Below are 18,093 nucleotides of genomic sequence, written 5' to 3'. Positions count from 1 at the left end.
ACTGATTAGCAAAGAAACTTGTTCTTCAACCCAAATGATCTGTGCTAGTATTTTGGTTATGCATCTTTCCACCTATTTTATGTACATTCCTTATGTGCTTGCCTAATTATTCTTTCTTGCCTAATTATTGTTTCTACTATTTGGGCCAATTATCCCGTGTGTACCATGCTTTATGTTGCAGTTGTTCTCTGGGTTTTTTAATTTAATATTTTCTGATGGTGATAACTTGAACTACATCAATTAAAATTGTTCTTATTTGTGACTGGTTTCTTGTAGTTGAAGCGACAAAAGTAATTGATTTGTCAATTTAAACTTAAAGAAATCCAAGAAATTTAAATTTGATGTTGAATCTGTACTTGGATAAATCAATGTTAAGGTTAAATTAAGTTTAAGCTACATAGATTTGGAAATACGTAACACTTGTAGAAATACTTCATAGTGTGAGAGGAACTGAAGTTGAAATACAAGCTTGAGGGAAGCCAAAGGAACTTTGAATAACCATTCACCGTTGGCTGTAATATTCTATACCTGTAAAACAAAATATTAACTAGAAGGATCTGTCATACTCTCAGAAATTCCAACCTTAACATGCAATTTCTTAGCTTTTCTTTCATGGGTCTTTGAATGTGCATGGCCCAAATGCATGTCCATTTCATAGTAACTGTTGGTTGTAGGAACATTTCAGTGTTGGGCAAGTGAAGTTATCCCCTTTGATTTAAGAGCCTGATGGTTCAGGGGTAGTAACTGTTCCTGAACCTGGTGGTGAGAGTCCTAAGGCTCCTGTACCTTCTTCCTGATGGCAACAGTGAGAAGAAAGCATGTCCTAGGTGGTGGGTGTCCCTGATGATGGATGCTACTTTTCTGTGACAACGCTCCAAGTGGATGTGTTCAATACTGGGGAGGGCTTTATTCATGACACACTGGGGTATAGCTAACACAGGAAAATTACTTTGAGGATTCTGAGGCATGAAATATACAAATATTTGGAAAGGTAGATTGATTAGGGGTAATCAGCATGTTTTATATATCGGAGATCATGTCTCAGGATTTTGATTAAGTTTTGTGGAAAAACTAACCAAGAAGTTCAATTAGAGAAAAACTAACCAAGAAGTTCAATGAGAGCAGGGTGAAAGATGATATCTGTATGGATTTCAGTAATGCCTAAGATTAACACTTTGAGAAGATGTTATAGAAAGTTAGATTACCTGGGATCCAGGGAGAGCTAGCTAATCTGAAGTAGAATTGGTTCGATAGCAGGATGTAGAGTGAGATGGTGGAAAGTTGTTTTTCAGACTGGAGGCCTGTGACTTGTGTTCTCCAGTTCTCTGTACTAGTCCATTGCTATTTGCCATCTCTGTATCAGTGATTTGGATGAGAATGTACAAGGTATGCTCAGCAAGTTTGCAGATAATACTAACGTGGCTTGTATCACTGATGGTGAAGATGGATTAACGGAGAGATCTTTATCAGCTCGGTTAATGGCCTGAGGAATGGTAAATGAAGTTTGATTCTGAAAAGTGCGAAGTGTTTCATTTTGCATTGTCAAATGAAGGTAGGACTTGCAAAGTGGTTGTCACAGTACCCCACAGGATGTTGTAGAACAGATGATCCTACGATTATAATACATGTTTCTTTGAAAGTAACACTGCAGGCTGACAAGGTGGTGAAGAAGGCCTTTTGGAAATTGACCTTCCTAACTTCTACTCAACACTCAGAATGATGATGTTATATTGCATTCGTGAGAGATGGTTGTGGGGCTGCCTTTGGAATATCATGTGCAGTTTCTTCAACCTGCTATAGGAAAGGTACTATTAAGATGGAAAGATTGCAGAAGAGATTTGAGGATGCTGCTGGCATGCGAAGGACTGAATTACGGAGGGAGGCTGAGCAGGTTGTGACTTTATTTAGTAGAAATAAGTGGTGATCTTAGAGATGTCTAAAGTTGAGGGGATAGTTAGAGTGAATGCACACAATCTTTTCCCACGTTGGGGAATCAAGAACTGGAGGACGTCTGTTTAAGTTGAGAGGAGAGAGGTTTAATAGGAACCTGAGAGGTAACTTTAATTTAACTCAGAATCTGGTAAGTATTTTAATGTGTTGCCAGACCAAGTAGTTGAGACAGGTACATTAACAACATGTAAAAGTACATGGAGCAGAATGGGACAAATACAGGCAAATGGGATTTGCTTAGATGAAAATCTTGGTCAGCATGAACCAGTTTGGGCAAAGGGACTGTTTCCATGTTATATAGAACTATTGGGTCATAATTCCTCTGATCAAGATTTTCCCCTTTCACCACCTTGATACAGTTGATCACATAATCGTGTGACAGTGCTTAATCTGTGTTTCTGTTCGTTCCCAGTCTTTCCATATACTTGTTGACCAGGATTGACTCAATTTTCACTAAATTCTCAAAAACTAAATATGCATCCCTCTGGTCTCTTACTCCCTGAATCTACATTTTCCAGATGAGGAATTTGTCTTTTCGTGATGGTAGTTCTGTATAGGTTGTTGTCTCCATATATTTCTAAATTGAAATTAGACTATGGATGTAAATTAAGTTATTTTCACTGACTCTCTTGGTACAGTGCCTATAAAAAGTATTCAATCCTCCCCTCAAAAGTTTTCATGTTTTTTTTTGTTTCGCAACATTGAATCACAGTGGATTTAATATGGCTGTCTTTGACACTGATCAACAGAAAAGACCCTTTCATGTCAAAGTGAAAACAAATTTCTAGAAATTGGTCCAAATTTACTTCAATTATTGAACATGAAGTAATTGATTACATAATTGCCTTGAAGTGAGTATTTAGTAGATGCACCTTTGGTAGCAATTACAGCCTTGAATCTGTGTGGATAGATCGCTATCAGCTTTGCACATCTAGACACTGCAATTTTTCACCATTATTCTTTATAAAACTGCACAAGCTCTGTTAGATTGCACGGGGATCAAGGGTGAGCAGCCCTTTTCAAGTCCAGCCACAAATTCTGAATTGGATTCAGGTCTGGGCTCTGACTTGGCCACTCCAGGACATTAATTTTTTTGTTTTTAAGTCATTCTTCTGTAGGTTTGGCTTTATGCTTGGCAAAATTGTCCTGCTGGAAAACAAATCTCCTCCCAAGTTGCTCTCTTGCAGTCTGCATCAGATTTTTGTCCAGGATTTCCCTGTATTTTGCTGCATTCATTTTATCCTCTACCTTCACAAGCCTTGGGGTCTGCTGCAGTGAAGCATCCCCACAGCATGATGCAGCCACCACCATGCTTCATGGTAGGGATAGTGTGTTTTTGATTATATGTGGTGTTTGGCTTACACCAAACATAGTGCTTGGTCTGATGGCCAAAAAGCTCAATTTTGGTTTCATCAGACCATAGAACCTCCTTCCAACTGACTTCCGAGTGTCCCGCGTACCTTTGGCAAACTCTGGCTGAGATTTTATGTAAGTTTTTTTCAACTACGGCTTTCGCTTTGCCACTCTCCCGTAAAGCTGTGGCTGGCGAAGCACCCAGGCAACGGTTGTTGTATGCACGTTCTCTCCCATCTCAGCCACTGAAGCTTGTAACTCCTCCTGAGTTGTCATAGGACTCTTGGTGGCCTCCCTCACTAGTCGCTTCTTTCATGGTGACTCAGTTTTTGAGGACGGCTTGCTGTAGGCAGATTTACAGCTGTGCCACATTCTTTCCACTTCTAGATGATTGACTTAACTGTACTCCAAGGGATATTCAGTGACTTGAAGATTTTCTTGTATCCATCTCCAGACTTGTGCTTTCCAATAGCCTTTTCATGGAGTTGCTTGGAATGTGCTTTTGTCTTTATGCTGTCATTTTTGCCAGGATACTGACTCAGCAGCAGTTGGACTTTCCAGATGCAAGTGCATTTTTAATACAACCAATGGAAACACCTTGACTGTACACAGGTGATCTCCATTTAACTAATTTTGTGACTTCGGAAACCAGTCGCTGCACCAGGATGATTTAGTGTGCCATATTAAACGGGGTGAATACTTACGCAATAAATTATTTTGTGTTTTTATATTTGTAATTAAATCACTTTGTAGAGATCTGTTTTCACTTTGACATGGAAACATCTTTTTCAGTTGATCAGTGTCAAAAAAGTCAAATTAAATCCACTGTGGTTCAATGTTGCAGAACAATCAAACATGCAAATTTCAAAAGGGAATGAATACTATTTATAGGCACTGTATTTGCACATATGCTACTGAACTGAATGCTTGTGTTTGCTGTCTTGTTTCCAAACATCCATGATGCTGAGATACTTCCTAGGATGTGCTGGGACACGTCATCAGTGATAAAAAGTGGGGTCATCAGATGTTTCAAGTCTTCCAACATCAGACCCTTTTGGCCAGGCATCCCAGCAAGGGTTGATCAGGCCCCACCCTTTGTCCCAGCAGTATTAGTCTACAGGTCACGCCTCTTGATTGACAGCCATCTGGGGACTTGCATCGCAGTCTCTGTGATGGTCCTGATGCCTCTTTTCTTTGCAGCCCCCTTAATGCCAAGGAGGTTGCCGAGCAGCCAGCAAAACCACTACACCCCACTTCTATAGTCTCACGACATGCTCTCCACCTCTTTCTCTGGCACTGCTCTACTAGCTCCTGGTAACTACCTTTCTTATACTCAACACCTCCTCAATCTGGCCTTCCCTAGAACATTCAGTTCTACTGTGACCACCTGCTCTGAAGTTTCTGACAGAATGACCGTGTCAAGTCTCAGTAATGATGATGCGATGAAATCAGGGAACTTTAATTGCTTGCCTAGATAGACTTGTAGTTGCCAGTCAGACACAGTAGTGAGCAAGTCTGTTGATGTTCTGGGCTGAAGCTGTGTTTTGTCTTCAGCTTTGACAAAGGCAGTGGGCTCTGTGACCTGTATGGATAGAATGCTTATTGTTGGTGAGTTAATTCTGCAAGTGGTCACAGATTTTCATCAGCAACAAATGTAGAAAATGTTTGAAATGTAATTCAATGCAATTTGTAAAACCAAAGCAGCATTTTAATTCATTCAGTTTGCTTCATAATACTTTCACTGCTCATCTCATTTCTCTGAAAATGTTCCTTTTTACAGGACAAATGTTTAGAGCAGCAGCTGGAGATCAGCCTTTTAATCTGTCCGCAGTATCGAGTGCCTTCCCTATGGTTAACCACGCAGCATTTGGACTGCACACTACAAGCTCAGGGCGTTCAGAGTTTGGTGGCCTGGGAACAATTGGTGCATCTTCAGCCTTGGTGGGACACACACAACTTTCATCTTTTCCAGGTGATTTGAAGTTGATGGTTTCTTTTCTATATAAATGGCATTCCACAGTAAAATAATACAGTACTAAGGACAAGAGAACCAAATGTATTATTTTTGTGTTTTTTTTTAAGTTTTATTTAATAAATGAAATTGGATGTGATTGAGTTGTGAGGAAAATGGAAAGAGGCTTCAAGGCGATTTAGCTAAATTGATTGAATGGGCAAATGTGTAGAAGCTACACTATAATGTGAAGTTCCCCCTCTTGATGGAAAACAAAGGCAGATTAACATTTAAATGATAATTAGATTATATTATATTATGAGGACACGCAGTCCTCTTTTATTGTCACTTAGTAATACATGCATTAAGAAATGATACAATGTTCCTCCAGAATGATATCACAGAAACACAAGACAAACCAAGACTGAAAAACTGACAAAATCCACATAATTATAAGATATAGTTACAACAGTGCAAAGCAATACCATAATTTGATAAAGAAAAGACCATGGGCACGGTTAAAAAAAAAGTCTCAAAGTCTCTCGGAAGTCCCATCATCTCACACAGATGGTAGAAGGAAGAAAAACTCTCCCTGCCATGAGCTTCCAGCGCTGCAAACTTGCCGATTCAGCACCCGACCATAGTTGACTCTTGAGTCCGTCCGAAACTTTGAGCCTCCGACCAGCCCTCCAGCACTGAGCACCATCTCTGCCAAGCACTTCGACCCCGGCCCCGGCAACAAGCAGTTGCAGCCGCAGCGAAGTGGGCACTTCAGAAGTTTCTCCAGATTTTCCTCCGTGCTTCTCACATCTGTCTCCATCAAATCAGGATTGTGCATGGTACCTACTTACAAATATGGTATCATTTCGGAGCGGCTGCGTACGCTGCGTCGAGTCGCCATCTTCTCCTCCCCTCCCTTGAGAAATATTGAGGTGCAAAGGGAGCTGGTTGTCCTTGTACACCAGTCACTGAGCAAATATGGAGGTAGTACATATGTCACATTAGTTGTCATAACTTGGAAGTCTTGCGTTAAGCAGGCAAGGATGTCTTAATTACAATTACAGGTGGCCACATCTGGAGTATTGTGTTCAGTTTTGGACTCATTCCTGAAATGGTGCGATTGTTGTACAAGCTGAAATTGGATTGATTGGACTTGAATTCACTAGGGTATAGAAGTATGAGAACAGATCTGTTTGAAGTCTAGAATTCTGATAGGTCTTAACATGATGAATGCAGCGAGATTACTTTTGCAATCTGGGGAGGTGTGGGGGTCAGTTCTAGAACTCTGTAAACATTTAGGATCAACAGGAGTGGAAATTGCCTCATTCTGGGTGGTGAGCTCATGGATAATTTCTACCATGTGCTATGATGAAGGTATATTCACTGACTAAATGAAAGGAAAAGATACATAGCTTCCTTCTACCATAATACAGAACTGTACACTTCCATCTGCCACTTCTTTGCCCATTCTGCTAACCTGTCTGTCCTGCTGCAGACTCCCTACCTCCTAAGCACTACCTGCCCATCGGACATAGCAGCAGAATTAGGCCACTCAGCCCATCGAACCATTCTATCATGGCTGATTTAATATCCCTTTGCTGCCCTGACTAATCAAGAACCTATCAACCCCACTTTAAATATACCCAATGACTTTGTCTCCACAGCTGTCTGTGGTACTGAACTCCACAGGTTCACCATCTCCTGGCTAAAAAAAATTCCTCCTCATCTGTTCCTAGTGTGTGTCTCTTTATTCTGAGGTTGTACCCTCTGGTCCCAGTCTTCCCCAATGTAGGAAATATCTTCTCTAGGTCCACTCCATGTAGGCCTGTCAATAATCGATAGGTTTCAATGAGGTCTCCCTCATTCTTTTAAACTTCCAGTGAGTGCAGGCTCAGAACCATCAAATTCTGCTCATGTTAACCCTTTCATCCCAGAATTATTCTCATGAACGTCCTTTGGACCCTCTCTAATACTAGCATTCATTCTTTGGGGCAAGCCTGTTTTCGTAGATGTCTGCGATGAAAAAGAATTTCAGCATGTATATTGTATACATTTCTCTGACATTAAATGCACCTATTGAAAACTGCTCATGGCATTCTAAGTGCGGTCTGACTAATGCCTTATAAAGCCTCAGCATTACAACCTTGCTTTTCTATTCTAGTCCTCTTGAAATGAATTGCATTTGCATTGGTCTAATTCTGCTTTTGTGTTTTATGGTCTTACAATCAAAAGACAGGTGTTTTATCTCTTGTATTTGCATGAAAAAGTTCTACACAATGGGAAATGGTGGAGGGGGTTGCTAAAGAGCAGACCAGGAAATTGTGGAATGAGCAATTTCCATCAAAAAGCTAATAGAGGAGAGGACTGCAGATGCTGAAGTCTGGAGCAAAAAAAAGTTGAGCTGTTGGAGAAACTTCATTTGTAGAGGCAGCTGTGGGTGAAAAGAAACAACTTGTATTCCAGGATAAGATCTGTTAGCCGGAATGAGAGTAGTGGAGGTCAGTATAAAGAAGTGGGGGTTGGCAATAAGTGGATCCAGATGAGCAGCGGTTGATTGTTGGACCTGGAAGAGGAAAGGATGAAGATGGTGACAGAGGCACAAAAGTGATAAATAGCAACAACACAGTGCTGTAGATTATGGAGTCTGATGAGAAAGGAATGTGAAGACTGGAACCACATAAAGGAGGAATGTTGGATCCTTATAGGAGCTGGCAGAAAATATGAAAGGTGATCTTTTGGATTATAGCGTGGAAAGTAAGGGCCAGAGGAACTCTGTTCCCACTCTGTCCAAGGAGTGAGTAAGAGTGGGAATCCGCGATATGTGGTCATTGGCTCTAACATGGTTAAGAAAGAAGGAAGGTATTTCAGCAGCACAGTTTTAAGTATGCAGGTGCACTTTTTGAGCTAAAATGGAGAATTTCATTACAAGTTTCTTTGGTACTTCCAGTTTCACTGTCATTGTGTAGTATACATGTATATGAAAAGTAAATGATTTAATAATTTATTGCAGATATAATTTTCCTCATTTGAACAATGTTGCATGATTTATAACACTAGTCAAGTGAGTTACATTCTAGCTATCTGTTTGCTAAGTCAAAAAGGCAACACAAGTGGCATGATAATAATCATATTAATTCATCTCCAGGCTACACTCAACATCAGGTGTAAGAAAGGGTATTGCAAATTATGGATTTCTTGAAGTAGGCATGACTTGCAATGTCTCAAATGGATTATGTGTTGTTTATTGTTTATCGGGAGAAATTTCATAAGGAAATAAATACAGAATAATTTAGCATGTATTAAAAATCTTGAATAAGATTGTCTCAAAATATGCCTCGTATGTCAAAAAAGAATGTTCATTAGGTAAATTAAAAACATTGATTGCTTATCTGAAAATAAGGTTGGAGTTGGGGTTGAGAGTGCAAGAGGGTTTTGATTTTCTGACTTCTCATTAAAAATGACTGGATTGTTTAAACCCTAGTAATTATATGAAAAAAAATGTTGTATAAAACTTGAAAAAGTAAATTGTATAAAATGCAAACCCTCCTACAAAGATGTTATCTTTGTCTTATGAAGGCACTGAATGGTGGCGAGCTACAGACACTCAGGTTCGTGCAGGAACATTTTTCCCATCAGGCATGTTAAGAATTCCACCAGTGTTTGCTGCTTCCACTCCAAACCATGATTCTAATCCATTCCATTCCCGAAACACAAACAAATTTGGTCGAGGGACACAAAAAGGTGAGTGATAGCAGACCATATATTCTTGAAGTATATAGTTATATACAAGTTAAATGCAGTCTCCATTCTTTGAAATATGTTGTAAGTTGGTGACTTTTGAACAACTAGATTTTTGATCATTAGGTTAAATTAATAATCCATTGCAGCATGAAGATTTAACTAAATCCATTTAATTTATAATGAGCTCAACAAGTTTTATACGTCGTGCAAATTCGTTGAATCAGGTTTTTGATTTTTTTTATTTAAAGAGAGCAATCTTGGAATACCAACTAGATGTACTTTGTGAGAAGCTCAAAAACCCAGTTCCTTTGGTATTATTAATCCTAAAATGTTTTACCTCTTTTAAAAAGGAAATAAGTTGGGGGCCTCATGGAGCCCCAACAAAGTTGAACATTAAATCAAGGATTTATTTCATTTGGTCTTTGGGGAAAAAATTAAACATTGTAACCAAACAAAGTGTAGGAATTTAAGCTCTACTTTTGAGTCATTGGGTGGTGGGGTAGAGATACCTCTCTACCAAAGGTGCTCCTTCCCTCCACTAGCCTGCTGGTCACACTTGGGCAAGGTGTAGCATCAGCCTAGCTCCCGATTAGGGTCACGTGATATGCACCAGCACCTGCTCCCATGGCTTCACAAGTCTTTGTTATGTGACCACTGATGCCAGCTAGGCAATCTCTGAAGAGTATTGATAATGGCTGGGGTCTCCAGTCTTGTAAAGACACCACCCAGAAGAAGGTAATGACAAACTGCTTCTGTAGAAAAATTTGCCAAGAACTGATTTTAAGTCATGCCATAATCAGATTTAAGTAGATTATGAAGTTGTGTAATATGTGCTTCAGCTTGTGCAGCTTTCCAAATGTTGTGGAACACTTTCCTTACTTCAGCTTCATCCTTCCCAAATTCTTAAGTTGAACACAATACTGACATAGGAGTCGCTTTCTCAGCAAGCTCTGCATGTTGTACAGGTCTGCATAGCCCAGAATGTGGCATGGCAGCAATAGTTAGCGAGTTGTAGGTTGCCGTTTAAAGGAGAAGCTCTGCTGGCAGCAGCAAAGCTTACTGATTGTTTACAATGGCACTGTAGATACATGTGAACAGCATTGTTCCCTTTGATGCTGACGATTGTCGAAGGGGGTTGGCTTGTTTGCAGTTGATGGTCACCTTCTGGTAAAAGCGTAGGTGTCAGCTGATTAGGAGTTGGTCATCAAATCATTGCAGTCATCCAAAACACTCGTATGTGGTTGCAGGTAAGGAACGTTTTGGCTGACATGAAGAGCAAGGAGAAGATAAATTTGCTTCTCATTTTTGGATAGATATTTTTATGCAGTCCATTAATTATGGCTCAAACCAGAATTGGGAATTACCACACCCACTTCAAGATGTTATTGAGAACATTGTCTATTTTATGTTTTTCACACATTTTTTCATTTTGTTATGTGTAAAACTCGATAGAAAAAGACTGAAGGAATGCTCCTAATAGGCAGTGCATGAAGACTGGCTCAGGCAGAGTGGTTCCAGGCTTCCTGTGCTCAAAAATAATTGTGATTTGGTCATTTTTTTTTCGCCAGATTTAAATTTGAATTGTCCAGACCTAAATTTATGTGGTGACCTAAATTTCAAGAGATGAAATTTTGTGAGTGATCTTCAATGATCCTCTGATCAACATGCCCAGTCAAATATCTTCAACACTGTTGTATAAAATTACTTAAGGTGGTGGACAACAAAGAACTTCTGGAACAGGTGGCTCACTAATATTCTCAACAAACACTGGGATCTATGCATCAATACAAAGCATAAATGAGTTGTCCTTAGACACAAGTCCTGAGAAGGATATTCCTTCTCAGACTTTACCTGAGGCTAACCATAACAGATGTAAATCTTGAGCCAAGTCTATTCATTTTACATGACATCTGGGACTGGCTCAGTGATTCTCAAAGCAGTGGTTCAAACTAGCTGAATTCCAGATTTGAGGTAATAAAGTCTGCCTTGACATTATATCATTTACACTGAATGTGGCTCCAAAGAACAGCCATGAAAGACCATTGAGGATCAGAAGACAGCTTATCGAGGGCTGAAGCCACACCCACTATCTCAACCCAGGACAAGATAGCATCATTAATACAATTATCTTCAGTTACTTTGTTAGCAACCATTTCTCCCATATAAAGGCAGATAGTGGGTTGTTTTCTACTGATTGCACAGTGATGATTTCTATTTACAGTTCCTCCAGGTAATTGAATGTTATATGCCCACCTCCAGCAAGATCTGGAAAGTGCTCAAAGCTGTGGTGATGTATGATAAGCAATGAGTATCACACAGTGCTAGATAATGTCCATTAGCAAGGGTCTAATCACCTTCTTGTGATAATGTCATGGTCACTATTGATCAGAAACGCATCTGGATCAGCTTGGGAGCTGGAGATTCCCTAAAGGAACTATATCCCAAGGCACTTATCGGGAGTCTAAAATTAATCTCATGGCTACATGGATGCAGCTCCTAAAACTCTCAAGAACATCAATATCATTTATGGTGAAGCAGTAATTTTGATCAATAAAGCACCTCTGTTGCTGATTCTTGACTTTCTTCCTCAAAATATGCAGCATAATATTTTCACTTTGCAAAATATCAATTTGTTGAGGCTTCCTTCCTAGGACATCCACAACTTGTGCTCTACAACACATCAAAGTACAGAAGTTACAAGCATGTCGAAGCACCAACCAACCATTCAAGCTTATTTCTGTTAGGTGCTACGTGACTGTTAATGGTTGTAATCTTTTTGTATTTTTAAGTTCCAAATAGTATTTTGGAAACTGAAGCAATCCATAAATTGGTCAAAGTTCAAAGTAAATTTATTATCAGAAACAGGTTCAATATCACTGGTATGTATCATGAAATTTGTTAACTTGGCAGCAGCAATACAATTTAATACATGAATAGTATATATAGTATTCATGGGTTCAATGTCCATTTAGGAATTGTATGGCAGAGGGGAAGAAGCTGTTATTGAATTGCTGAGTGGCTGCCTTCAAGCTTTTCTTTCTGACGGTAACAATGAGAAGAGGGCATGTTTTTGGTGATGGGGGTCATTAATAATGGACGCTGCCTTTCTGAGCACTGCTCCTTGAAGGTGTCCTGGATACCATGGAGGCTCGTATCCAAGATGGAGCTGACTAACAACTTTCTGTAACTTCTCTCAATCCTGTGCAGTAGTTTCCTCCTCCCCCCCACCCCCCATACCAAACAGTGATGCAGCCTGTCAGAATGCGCATACAGTGGCATGCAAAAGTTAGGGCACCCCTGGTCAAAATTTCTGTTACCGTGAATAGCTAAGCGAGTAAAAGATGACCTGGTTTCCAAAAGGCATAAAGTTAAAGATGACACATTTCTTTAATATTTTAAGCAAGAAAACTTCTTTATTTTCGTCTTTTACAGTTTCAAAATAACCAAAAAGTTCTATTTTAACTTCCATCAGTCCACAGGACTTGTTTCCAAAATGCATCAGGCTTGTTTAGATGTTCCTTTGAACCTTTTGAATAGAACTTTTTGGCCACAATGAGCAAAAGTATGTTTGGAGAAAAAAAGAGTGCAGACTTTCATGAAAAGAATCCCTCTCCAACTGTTAAGCATGGGGGTGGAGTGACCATGCTTTGGACTTGTGTTGCAGCCAGTGGCACGGGGAACATTTACTAGTAGAGGGAAGAATGAATTCAATTAAATACCAGCAAATTCTGGAAACAAACATCACGCCGTCTGTAAAAAAGCTGAAGATGAAAAGAGAATGGCTTCTACAACAGGATAATGAACCTAAACACACCTCAAAATCCACAATGGACTACCTTAAGAGGCGCAAGCTGAAGGTTTTGCCATGGCCCTCACAGTCCCCTGACCTAAACATCATTGAGAACCTGTGGATAGACCTCAGAAGAGCAGGGCATGCAAGACGGCCCAAGAATCTCACAGAACTAGAAGCCTTTTGCAAGGAAGAATGGGTGAAAATCTCCCAAACAAGAATTGAAAGACTCTTAGCTGGCTACAGAAAGTGTTTACAAGCTGTGATACTTGCCAAAGGGGGTGTTACTAAGTACTGCCATGCAGGGTGCCCAGACTTTTGCTTCGGGCCCTTTTCCTTTTTTGTTATTTTGAAACTGTAAAAGATGGAAATAAAAAAGTTTTCTCGCTTAAGATATTAAAGAAATGTGTCATCTTTAACTTTACGGCTTTTGGAAACCAGTTCATCTTTTACTAGCTTAGCTATTCACAGTAACAGAAATTTTGACCAGGGGTGCCCAAACTTTTGCATGCCACTGTATGTGTCACTATATACAACCCTGAGATTAGCTTTCTCACGGGCATAGTCTAACTGTATAGAATGATAACCATAACAGAATCAGTGTAAAACCACTCAACTTGGATGTTCAAACAGAGTGCAGAAGACAATGAACTGTGCAAATACAAAAAATAAATAAAAATTAATTGAAAACACGAGATGAAGACTCCTTGTAAGTGAGTCCATTGGTTGTGGGAACATCTCAGTGATGGGGCAAGTGAGGTTAAGTGAAGTTATCCCCAAGAGCCGGATGGTTGAGGGATAGTGTCTATTCCTGAACCCGATGGTGAGTCCTGAGTCTCCTGTACCAAGCTTCCTGATGGCAGCAGCAAAAAGAGAGTATGTCCTGGGTGATGGGGGTTCCTGATGATGGTTGCTGCTTTCCTGTGACTGCAGTTCATGTAGAAGTGCTCAGTGGTCGAGAGGGATTTTCCCCGTGATGGACTATGATGTTGGTAGCTGTTTTTTTTAAAACTTTGTCTCTAGTTGGGAAAGACCTTAGCTACTAGAGTTGCTTTGCAGAATTGGAGTAGTAGTACACTATAGTTAAACTATTTCAGCTCTGGAGTGCTGATGAAAGTTTTAATTTTCTTTATTCTAAATTTTAGAATTCTTTCTGAGTAAATAAATACTTCAGTGAATTCCTGCTCTGTACCCCTCACTTTTCATGCAGTACTCTCCATCCCTTTAAGTTAAACATACATGGACTCAGCATTCTGTAGGTGCTATCATTCTGAAAGATTTTTACTTTTGTGCATGAAATAAGGTGATTCAAGAGTTTACTATAATAGCATATACAATGCCATTGATAGGCATTTCATGCAGCCACTCCTTGTTTCTGCTACGCACTGAAAATAGAACTGGTTTTGCAAAACTTTGCTTTAATTATATAAAAGATGGTGCTTTTCCCACAATTTGCAGTTTCTTTTCAAGGTATGAATGGATCATTGAATGGTAGCAGCATTACTGCTGTATCAGGAGTCAGCACATCTGGATTGGCTACCATTGGAATGATTTCGTCTGGACAAGCGCACATGACAGTTTCTGGAAAAAGTCGGAAATGCATTCTTGAGCAAAGTAGACATTCAGAAACCCAAGATAAGGTTAAGGAAAAGGTATGCAACTTTTTGATATACTGGATTACTGAAGAGGAGATGCTGGCTGTCTTGAGACAAATTAGGGTGTTTAAATCCCCAGGCCCTGACAAAATGCCCCTTGAAACTTCTGGGAGGCTAATACCAAAATTGCCATGGCACTGGCAGAGATACTTAAAACATCTTTAGCCATGACTGAGGTGCCAGGGGACTGAAAGATAGCTAATGTTGTTCTGTTCAAAAAAGACTAAGGAGAAACTGGAAAATTGTAGGCTGGTGAGCCTGATATCAGTGATGGGTAAGTTATTGGAAGGTTTTCTAAGGGACAGAATATACAAGTTTTTGATTAAAATAGGGCCTGATTAGGGATAATCTACTTGGCTTTGTGCATGGTAGGTCACTTCTAGCCAATTTTCTTGAGTTTTTTGAGGTGGTTACCGAGAATATTAATGAAGGAAAGGCGGTGGATGTTGTCTGTATGGACTTCAGAAAGCCTTTGACAAGGTCCTGCAGGGGAGGCTGGTCCAGGAGGTTAAATCCCTTGGCATTCAAGATGAGGTAATCAATTGGCTTCGACATTGATTCAGTGAAAGAAGCCAGACAGTGGTGGCAGATGGGTTTTTTCCCCTGACCGGAGGCCTCTGACTAGTGGTGTACTGCAGGAATTGGTATTGGGTCTGTTGTTATTTGTCATTTATGTTAACAATCTGGATAACAATATGGTAAACAGGATCAGCAAATTTGCGGATGACACAAAGGTTGGATGTGTAGTGGATAATGAGGAAGATTATCAAAGCTTGAAGCAGGATCTGGACCAGCTGGAAAAATGGGCTAAGAAATGGCAAATGGTATTTAATGCAGATAAGTGTGATGTTTTGCGGTTTGCAGGGCAAGCCAGGGGTAAGACTTTCACAATCAGTGGTAGGGCTCTAAGGTGTGTAGTTGAACAAAGGGAATCAGAATTACAGATACATAATTCCTTGATATTGGCATCGCAAGTAGGTAGGGTAGTAAAGAGAGCTTTTAATACATTAGCCTTCATAAATTAGTACAGGATATGGGATGTTAAGTTGAAGCTATACAAGATGATAGGGTGAATTTGGAGTATTGTGTGTCATTCTGGTCATCTATCTACAGGAAAGATATCAGTAAGTTTGAAAGAGCTTAAAGAAGATTTACAAGAATGTTGACAGGATTTAATAGAGAAAAGTTGAATAGGTTAGGCCTTTATTACCTGAAACACAGGAGAATGAGGACGGATCTTGTAGAGATATATAAAATTATGAGGGGTATAGATAGGGTGAATGCATACAGGCTTTTCCCCTCGGGTTGTATGAGACTAGAAGGTTTAGGGTAAAGGTGAAATATTTAAGGGGAATCTGTGGGCAGCTTCTTCATCCAGTGAGTGGTATGAATGTGGAATGACCTATCCACGAAGTGGTAGATGTGGATTAAATTGTAACATTCAGGAGAAGTTTGGATAGATATGTGGATGGGAGGGGAATGGAGGGATATGGTCTGTGTTCAGATAGACTGGACCAGGCAGAAGATCAGGAATGACTAAATGAGCCAAAGTGCCCGTTTCTGTGCCGTAGTATATGATGACTCTCATTCTGTATTGATTTAATAACAACATAAGGGAAAGTGTACTTCTAGTCAGGCTAAGAGGTGTTTCTTGTGGTATTTGCAATTTAAACTGAAATTTGTATGCCTCAACTGCTTTTCGGTCATAACTTATGATGACTCATTATAGCTTATTGAGAAAATAGACATTTATTTATTCAAGAACTTATGGTCTATTAAACGTGATGCTTTCTAATTGTTATGATGGTCACCGAGTGTACTTTATTATTGATTCTGAAAGATGTCCTTCATTTGTTGATTTTTTAAAAAATACATCTTGCAAAAACAATTTGATACTTTTTTGCATTGATGTTGATAGTGTATTTGCTGATAGTGCTGCCCCTCAACTTAATGGGCTCCATTAATTATTTTCAAGATGAAATTTGCATGCACCTCAATGTGTATTTTCAAAGACCAACTGTGAGAGGTTTGGAATACTGTGTTGCTTCTGCAAAAGGTATTTTAATGGGGAAACATATGGATATTTTTTCCCAAGATAACTCTGTCAGCAGTTTCAAATTATTTTAATTAAATTGGTGAATTTAGAGTTGTGGGAGCAGGTTGTCCACCAGTCAATTGATTTTGTGAGTGTTGTGCAAGTATAGAGAGATCAGAAGGTGCAATCAATATTTTAAAAGAAATCAAATGCTTTCATCTCTGAATGTGGGTTTTCTTTTTCAATATTCCTACTAGAAGCCCAGAAAGAAAGCAATTGAAAGCTCCAGCAACAGTGAAAGCGAATCAGGTACATCATCAGATTCTTCCAGCGAAGGCTTGAGCAGCAGTGATTCTGATGACTTTGAGGATGATGATGATGATGACGATGATGATGATGACGATGAGGATGAAGATGATGAACATAGTATTGGAGAAGATGATAGTGAGGAGGCTGATTCAGATTCTGAAACTGAATCCCCACATTCAAAGAAGGCAAAGGTAAAATTAGAGATCATTTCCATAAATTGGTCTGCTTTTTGATTTTTATCTTTAGACTGATTTTTTTTTTTTTTTGAAGTTGAAATGTGTTGAACTTTCAAATTGATTACGTTGGAAATTCAGTTTTTCTTCTGCATTTGTAGTAACCCAATCTCCTCTGTCCCTCCTCATGGATGTGCCACCCTTCCATCCGACTCCAACTGGGGCCTAAATGGGTTATTTAATAACAAAAGGCTGAAACAAATATTTTTAAAAATATGTTTTAGAGATAATTGACTTAAGGATTTTGGAGGGGTCAGGGACCGGATGTGGAAGTGTAGAATGTTCAGTATCATGAGTTGGAGAGCATTGCCTGAAAAATTCTAAAGGGGGGAATGGTTAGCATATTTGGAGAGCAGCATGGAAATTGGACTAATATTATAATTCTTTCAAATTGCTTGTATGTTGAGTCAAGTAATCTCTGACAATCACGTTTATCTCCTGGCCTTCATGTGTAAATAGATATCACTATGGAAAAAGTACGTTATTGAGCTGCATGCATTTTAAGGTATTAGCCTGGATAAAACACACATTGGTTAGAATGGTCCATGGCATTATCTCCATTTACACCTAACTTTTACACTTCTTAAATGGCTATTCATACATTTTGAATCTTAGTGGATATTGTTATTTGAATCGCTGGTGGCGCAATGGCGTCAGTGCTGGATTCTGGAGCGAAGGCTCCCAAGTTCAAATCCAAGTCGGGCCACCCCCCAAGCACGCTTTCCATCCATGCTGGGTTGAGCGTTGCTTGGCATCGTTAGAGAGAAAAAAAGGGGTCGAGTCAGGAACGTTTATGTCATGACCCGGATAATCTGAAAGGAGACCAATCCTGACACCACGCGCCAGACAAGAATGGCTGACTGTCTGGTGCGACACACACAAAAAAAAAATTGAATCACTGTTGTTAGCTGTATCAAAGGTGGTGATGAATAAGCATACAGGAGGGAGATTGAACATTTAGCTGAGTGGTGTCATAACAACAACCTCTCAATGTCAGCAAGACCAAGGAACTGATTGTAGACTTCAGGAGAGGGAAACCAGAGGTCAATGAGTCATTCTTCATCAGAGGTCAAGAG

At 39.6% G+C, this 18,093-nt stretch overlaps 1 protein-coding gene across 13 annotated transcripts in view; it reads left to right on the top strand.

The window, feature by feature from the left end:
* baz2ba (bromodomain adjacent to zinc finger domain, 2Ba) overlaps positions 1 to 18,093 on the top strand; it is a 252,745-nt gene that overhangs the window by 105,265 nt on the left and 129,387 nt on the right. For all 13 annotated transcript variants that reach the window (XM_072261994.1, XM_072261996.1, XM_072262004.1 and 10 more), the window contains 4 exons: positions 5,084 to 5,275; positions 8,831 to 8,995; positions 14,256 to 14,437; positions 16,733 to 16,975. In XM_072261994.1, coding sequence (XP_072118095.1) covers positions 5,084 to 5,275; positions 8,831 to 8,995; positions 14,256 to 14,437; positions 16,733 to 16,975 — 782 coding nt within the window. The remainder of the gene's footprint in view (positions 1 to 5,083; positions 5,276 to 8,830; positions 8,996 to 14,255; positions 14,438 to 16,732; positions 16,976 to 18,093) is intronic.

The sequence above is a fragment of the Mobula birostris genome, chromosome 6 (genome assembly GCF_030028105.1).
Source record: "Mobula birostris isolate sMobBir1 chromosome 6, sMobBir1.hap1, whole genome shotgun sequence".
Taxonomy (NCBI): Eukaryota; Metazoa; Chordata; class Chondrichthyes; order Myliobatiformes; family Myliobatidae; genus Mobula; species Mobula birostris.
Note: the sequence above shows the minus strand (reverse complement) of the source record. Positions and strands in the feature narration are given on the sequence as shown.